At 45.4% G+C, this 7,769-nt stretch overlaps 1 protein-coding gene across 1 annotated transcript; it reads right to left on the bottom strand.

Moving 5' to 3' along the window:
* Window positions 1-525: 525 nt before the first annotated feature.
* Window positions 526-3,270, bottom strand: LOC147880659 (uncharacterized). The gene has a single exon (XM_087371230.1). It carries the CDS (start codon window positions 2,715-2,717, stop codon window positions 948-950), a length of 1,770 nt encoding a protein of 589 aa, XP_087227356.1. The 5' UTR covers window positions 2,718-3,270; the 3' UTR covers window positions 526-947.
* Window positions 3,271-7,769: the final 4,499 nt, after the last annotated feature.

Below are 7,769 nucleotides of genomic sequence, written 5' to 3'. Positions count from 1 at the left end.
CAAAGTGAGGTCCCACGCAAATTTCCAATCAGTTTTCTAGTCTAAACTGTCAACGAACATTTTTTTTCCCAGCTCCCACATTAGTCCTCTTGTGAGCTTTTCCATTATTATTCCCATATCAAGCGTTTGAGCAACTAAATAGACAGAGCCTCATTGCTGAATCAATTATCTCCTAACCTTTGAGCAAAAACAAGCGATAACTCTGAGAAGACACAACTGACTGAGATTTTCCAAATTAGTCATGTGGGTCCCACCAATGACAACGTGAGCAATAGCCAGGCTTGCTGTTTTCACCCTGTTAAGACTAGGACAATCCAGTACCAGGCTAGTGAAAGTTTTTAAGTTCCAAAGACAAAACGATGAAAGTTTCCTCTCACAAATCTCTCTCTCTCTCTCTCTCTCTCTCTCTCTCTCTCTCTCAATAATTTTCAATACCAATGTCTCAAGGGTGCAGGCAAGTTCACCATATAAATAAATGATAAGGGCAGAAAGGCTATAAGCCTGCAAGAGACCGACTGTTGATGCCTGAATTACAGATATCAATTAGCAGAACAATGCAAAAGATACAAGCCTGAATATTTTCAAAGGGGTATAACTTGGACACTCCAGAGGCTGGGTGTATTTTTTAATAAGAGCCCCAACATTTACTACGACTACAATAAGATAAGCTTCTGGGTAGAAGCAGCATAAATTTGAATTGCTCGGCTGGAGCTGAATAAACAAGCACCGTACCTTCAGATTCCTTAAGAGAGATTCTCAAGCCCATCACAGAAGGAATCGTTCAACCATGGGAGTACAACCCTTTGGCACCACAGCCATTTTGTGTATGGTCCTCAATGCCATAAGTGCAAATGCTTGCTCATATCAGTCGAACCAAACGTCTGAAAAAAATGATAGCACACAGAATCCAAAACCAGTGATCGACGATAGATCGCATAAGCACATACCTACATGAGCAAGTTAAAACCAAACGGTACCAAAGCCATGTCATCTGTTTCCAAGCGAACCATGCAGCATTGCTTGCTCAACTCCTCAAGTGTCTTTGAGCCCCTGAAGCGATGGCTCATCACCACATACTGGAACCATGAACATGCACTGACGATTGCAATCAATCCTGGTCCTTCCACATCTCTGCAATAAGGGATTCTCAAGCTACGCAACTGATTACACTTTGCGAGGTAGCATAGGCCCATGTCTGTTATATGAGTAAATGCTAAACTCAAATGAGCCAATTGGCTGCACCCAAGTGCAACCTGACCAAGCCCTTCGTCATTCACAAAAGGGCATTGATCAAGATTTAGAGACTCCAGGGCAGTAAACCGCGAGATCAACCTCATTTCAGAGATGGACTCACACTTCACCAAGCTCAGCCTCTTTAAAGATTTGATGCCTTCTGCGATAGACATCAAACTAAGATTGTCAACTTGAGTAAAACTCAAATTCAATGACTGCAGATTGCTACAGTACCCAATAGCAGAGAAACCAATCGGTGACAAGCCATTGCAGCACTGCAGATCTAAAAGCTCGAGATTCCGATTATACTGCACCAAGGTCTGAATCTCCACATCTCGAATTCCCCTTCCGGACCTCAAAGATAGATCGTTCAAGTTCAGTCCGCATAATCCCACCTCTGCTAGGCCCTGTCCGGCACTCTTGAAATGGTCGAGCGTGAGAGACTTCAGTGTCTTGCATCCTATCAGGCATAGCATTGCCGTTCCCGTTAACCTAGCAGCATCCACATGCAGCTTCTCTAGCTTGCGACAGCTCTGGAGGATCCCCACCACCGCTCCATCACTTAGGGGTGCATAGTGATTGATGATAACAAGCTCTTTGAGGTTCTTATTTGCCTCTGCCACTTCCAGAACAACTTCATCCAGCCGTAGCCATTGATCCGTTTCAATCCGGAGGCAAGCTAAAGTGGTACATTTGAGGATGTCTGCAAGGTCAACGTTCCTGACTTTCAGAGAGATCTCCTGAATGTTTCTGCATCCAATTGCTATAGATTTAAGAGCGAAACCCACTTCCAACGAGCGGGACTCCAAGCGAATCCTGAGCAAGGTACGACAATTCTGGCCTATGATCGCTAAGCCTTGCGGAGTGAACTTGAACTTTCCCCTCAGAGTGATCTCCTCCAGATTCTTGCATCGTGATATAGCTTCGAGCGCAGCGTCGGTGAGGATGAGACAATTCTCGAGCGTGACAGAACGCAAAAGTGGGCATCCATCAGCAACGTAGGAGATCGCCGCGCTGGTGATGTGCGGCAAGTAAGAGAGCGTGAGATGCTGGAGAAGATCACAATTGCTGGCAAAGCACCGAAATGCATCGTCGAAGATGTACTCCTGGGGCAAGTCGGGGTGACCGAGGAGGAGGGATTCGAGGCGGGGGAAGGAGGAAGCAACGATCCAGAGGTCCTGGTCCTGGAGGAAATCGCAGCAAGGGGCAAGGTCGAGGATGCGGATGTGGGAGAATCGCTGGGCGAGGTGATGGAGGAGGAAGCGGGATCGGATGGAGAGGCGGTGGGATTCAAAGACGACAGCGTCGTTCCAGACGCGACAGACCAAGGCAGCAGAGAGGCGATCGTGAGCGGAGAGGAGGCGGGAGACGATGCGAGCGACGAGGTTGCCATCGCGCATGGCTATTTGGGTGCTGCTCTCCATAGCCATGGCTTGGTGATGCTGCTGCTGGAGCTTATGCTCTTCAGAGAAGAAGGCCGCCATAGCCAGAGCTCGAAGCTCTTCTTCTTGTTCTTCTTCTTCTTCTTCCTCCTCAAGCAACAGCCACAATCGTCCTCCTCGCCCTCTCTGTCTTCTTCTTCTTCTTCTTCTTCTTCTTCTTCTTCTTCTTCACCCTTTCAGGCTTTCCCTCCCTCCCACTCCCCCGCCTTTGCGACGCCTAAGCCCCCTCTCACCCTCTGCCCAAAATGCGAGCTTTTCAGAACGTCCCCTTCCCCTCTTGCTCTTCCTCCACTTCCTCCGCTACCACCAGTCTCCGCAGAGCGGCCTCTCTACCGCCGAAGTACCTTCCCTTCCCCTTCCTAAACTCGCCCGCAATCGCGCAACCCAGCACACACAAACACCTCTATCTGACTATGAATCTTTCTGTCCACGCCAAACAGGAATGGGGCGAGAGAGCCTCCGACAGGCAACGCCAAAAAGGAATGGGGCAAGACAGAGCCTCCGAGAGACTACGAAGCGTTACGCGAGGGCGTTCTGAGCTTACTAAAAGGGATGGGGCAAAGCAGAGGCGCGATGCGACGACGAAGTGTTCTCGGTAGGAGGCAAAACTGAGAGGTAAGGGATGAGGAGGAAGGGAAAGGGGAGGGAAGGTCTGTTGGAATGGGAGCGATGAGGAGCAGGGAGGGGAAGAGCAGGGTCGGTTGTACAAGACAAAAAGACAATAAATCCTACATACATAAAATAAAATGGACCATTTGCATTATATTCACCTTTATATTCGTCTCTTCTCTCACACACCACCCCTTCATTTCCTCATCTTCTCGTCACCCCCTACATACTTTGGCCCCTCCCTTCAACTAGTCTCTCTCTCTCTCTCTTGGCTCTCGTTTTGCACCTCCTCTTGCCTTTGACGTTTTGTCTTTACATGTGCACCTGCCCTTGCCTCTGAAGTTTTACCTTGCTATGCCAGTATGTTTAGGCTCTCGATGCGCACCTCCTCTTTGCCTTTGAAGCTCGATGTTCTCCTGTGCTAGTGCCTTTGACAAGCTGTCCCTTGCTGTGTCGATTCAATGTGCACCTACCGGTTAGTGCCTTTGAAGTTGTATGTTGCTATCCAGGATTTTTCCTCGCATCCAACTCAGGCTCTGCATCTGCACCTACTAGTGCCTTTCAAGCTGGATGTGTACACCTGCTTGTGTCTTTGAAGTTGTGCGTCGCGATGTAGGATTTTTCCTCGCATTGGATGCGAGTGTCTTTGAAGTTGTGGGTTGCGATGTAGGATTTTTCTTAACATTGGAGTCTACATTGTTCATAAAAAACTATTTGGCCAAAATTTGGAAAACCTTTCATTTGAAAGTCGAGGACCTATACATAAATAAAAAAATTTAACTTTGGTAGGTTTTTGTTCTTATCCTCTCAAAATATGTAGGTGCCTGTACCTTCAAGTGTTAAATTGAATGTCTTTTTCAAAATCTACGGGTCCAAATTACACTAAACCTCTAATGCTAACAATCTCACATATAGTCTCTCATGTCATCGATTCATCCAAGAAGCTCATATTTTTAGATCACATGTATTGGTTGAGAGGAAACAAAAAAGGTAGATGCCTAAATCAAGGCAAGCACCTCATTTTTCTGATGCTTGCATTATAATCATTTTAGATGCCAAACGAGCCTTTGGGAATCTCAAACCATCTATCCTTTTGCACAAAGACAATCGGCCTATCCAAGAAACATGGTGTATTAGGTCCCAACACTAGAACGATTTGCCATTGATCAATACTAAAGAATAGTCACCCATTTATTGATGCACAGCCAATTGTCTTACTCAGGCAACCTTCATGAGAAAGCACTATTGTCCTATTTCCTCGCTGGATTTCAAAAGTTTTCCCTTTCTTGTCCATCCATATCAAAATCATGTTTGTCATAAGGTAGTGTAAAGCTTTTCGCCCATTGTATGTAAATGAAGCTAGCCCACGAGAAAATCACTTCATTTGCAACTTCAAACCCTCTGTCACAATAATTATGTGAGCAATGTAGTGTATTACAACTTTGAACCCTTCATTATAGCAAACTGATCTATGAGCACAATAGCATGTAGCATGGGGCTGTAGATTCAAACTTTGGAGCATATCGACCAAGGCATCAAGACCAAAAAGAATGGATCTCAAATCAAATAATGCAAGAATAGAGATCTCATCTAATAAAGTTTGCCCATATAGTACTATTTCTAGGATCCAATTCATTTTAGTTTGCATACCTAGACTTCCCTTTCCCTTTTGATATTCTATAATTATTCACAACAACGAAAGCAGTTGAAGTGTACGTGCATGCGTGCGTGCGTACGTGTGTGTGTGTGTGTGTGTGTGTGTGTGTGTGTGTGTGTGTGTGTGTGTGTGTGTGTGTGTGTGTGTGTGTGTGTGTGTGTGTGTGTGTGAGAGAGAGAGAGAGAGAGAGAGATGAAAGGGAGGCGCTATTGGAGTTAGTAGCAATAAAGTGGCCATCCTAATAAATGAGTGCACTTAAATATCATTTAGGGATTGGAGATTTTGTTCAACTAAATCCCAACAATTAGGTGTTAAAGGGATCTCATGGTGCTTAAAATCATGCACACCTAACACATTGTGCTTCAACAATGGTCCTTGCAACTAGCATAAAAAAGATTCATGCCATTACATCTATGTTGGAAACATTCTTGTTAGATTGGTGGTGGTGGTGCCAAGGACACAGGTGCCCTTAGGTTGAGGTAGAGCATTAGAGCACCTTCCCACACGGCTCCAACATAACCAACAAAGCTGTGTTGATTGCCTTAGCATGGGCACTTGTAGAAGACTAGTTAGGGGTACATTGCTCTCATGGAGAGCTAGGTTGAGGTTGATATTCTCCATCATAAAAGGAGGTTTATAGAGAATGCAACTCTTTCAAGCTAGCTAAGGCTCTCTTGTGCATGTGCACGATTAGCTCTTCTGGTCAATACACACGAGTGTGCAAACAATGCGAATTTCAAGTAGGAAAATGCTTGTTTGAGGTGTGTGGAAGGGCGAGCATTTGCGTGTGAGTGAAGATAGCCTTCCTTACAAAGATGCTCACTAGATACACCATCCTCATGAATGCTAGTTTGAATTTCACGTGAACAGATATGGCACCTAGTGCTAGCAAACTTTTCGATGTAGCATAGTTTTGGTTGTTGCACATCCTTCCAAGCTTCTATCTTGGAGCATGTTCACGTGTGGCCTTTTTAAGGACTAAAAACCCTACCATCCCAGCTCTTGAGCTGGGCTACTATTGCCCTAGCTCTCCACAGTTGCAATCCATTATTTGCAACCAATGGAAGGGTAGCTCCTACAATGAATGCACTCTTCCTGCCATGTGCGGGCTCTACTACACTTGACTCTTCTTGCCATGTGCGGCCTCTACTACAATTGACTCACGTGGCATTTTGGCTCTCTCTCTCTCTCTCTCTCTCTCTCTCTCTCTCTCTCTCTCTCTCCTTCCTTTGCCTTTGCTCATCCCTCACTATCTCTCCTTCCTTAGAGAGCATTCACGTGCCTTGTCTTGGAAGACTTCATAGAGAGCATTGCCGCGTGGTTGGAATCATTGTCTAGCATGGGAAAACCTTTGCTATAAGTTGACGATTCCACAAAAATCTGCAGTTTTCAAGGAGCTCCTACTTTCAAGGCTAACATTAAGCATTTTGACGATGTTAGCCTTGAAAGTAGGAGCTTCATAAAAGTAGCTTCGTCTTTATCAATCGAGGAGAATTTTCACGCATTACCCATAAAACATGGTGCATTCCTTGAGAGGGCTCGAGTGTACCTCGTTCCCACCCTGGCTCCCTATTTTCTAGCCAAAAAACACTGTGCAAACCTAGGTGGCAAGGAGCGCATGAATGCGCTCATAGGAATCACCAAATTTCAAGGAGTCCCTCTTTTCAATGCTAAGGTAAAGCTTTTGGGTGATGTGAGCCTTGAGAATAGGAGTTCGAGGATTTTAGTATCATCTCCATCTATGAAACATGAGAGTGTGAACTTGAGATTCCATAAGAGATTATGCTCCCACATTTGCTCATGTTTTGAAGCCCAAAAATGCTCCACAAACCTTTCAAGCAACGTGGGAATGCTCTCTTAGAACACATTCCCGCGATGTGCAGATTAAGATTAAAGAGATTTTACTTGTTGAACTTAGATGTCCCGTGAGAACGGTGAAAGATTCAGCTCCTACAAGTTTTTTGACAACAACAGCTATATTTGAGGCAAAATCAGACGTTTTGTATCGTTGGAATGTTGAGAGAATGGAGGAACACCGAACTGTGCGCTTATTTGCATCGATTTTTCTGATGTTAACGGGAGGTCCTCAAAAGATGGCAACTTCTACGATTTCTAATTTGAAAGCTAGTTTCGGAAACGCAGGAATGCCCTCTTAGCGCTTTTGCTTTCGAGCACATGTGCTCTCTTATTCAATCTCAGAGCACATGTGGTCTCTTATTCATTCTCAAAGCACATGTGGTCTCTTGTTCATTCTCCACACGAGACACATGCCCACACAAGAATAGGTGCTTAGAGCAACGAGGTGATCATGAAGGTGGCAAGGTAAATATTTACTTGGCCAACACTCCGTGTTTAATGAAACTCTAAAATACTACGAAGCCATGTGGCACAATCGAAGCCGTTAGATCAATTGAAGTATTATTAGCTACGGACAATAGCCCATATAGTTAGCAGCATTCTAGTTGGGTGTTTCGATGTGGGTGTTTCCACGTGGATCTCCACAGCAATGTCGTCCATCTGTGGGCTATTCAGAGGTTTGAAGATGAATCTGCGCCATTCCTGTTTTTGTTCCGCCATCGTCGTTGTAGTAACTTCTGCCGCCTCCTTTTATTATGCGACCTTTCAGTGCGGCGATTTTCTGGTTCACCGCCATTTTTAGCCCACCGTTCGCTCCAGCGGTCATTCATTCATTCATTCAACCGGTCGCCAACGACTACCATCCAACGAATGGTTTGGTTTTGAGAGCACCTGCAGCGAGATTTCTGGCTACCATGGCGCGAGTTCACCACCGCGCGAGAGAGACCATCCAATATTGGAGGGCGGTTGCA

Source organism: Dipteris shenzhenensis, chromosome 32 (assembly GCF_047967505.1).
Source record: "Dipteris shenzhenensis isolate YYH24624 ecotype China chromosome 32, Dip_SZ_1.0, whole genome shotgun sequence".
In the NCBI taxonomy this organism is placed as follows: domain Eukaryota; kingdom Viridiplantae; phylum Streptophyta; class Polypodiopsida; order Gleicheniales; family Dipteridaceae; genus Dipteris; species Dipteris shenzhenensis.
Note: the sequence above shows the minus strand (reverse complement) of the source record. Positions and strands in the feature narration are given on the sequence as shown.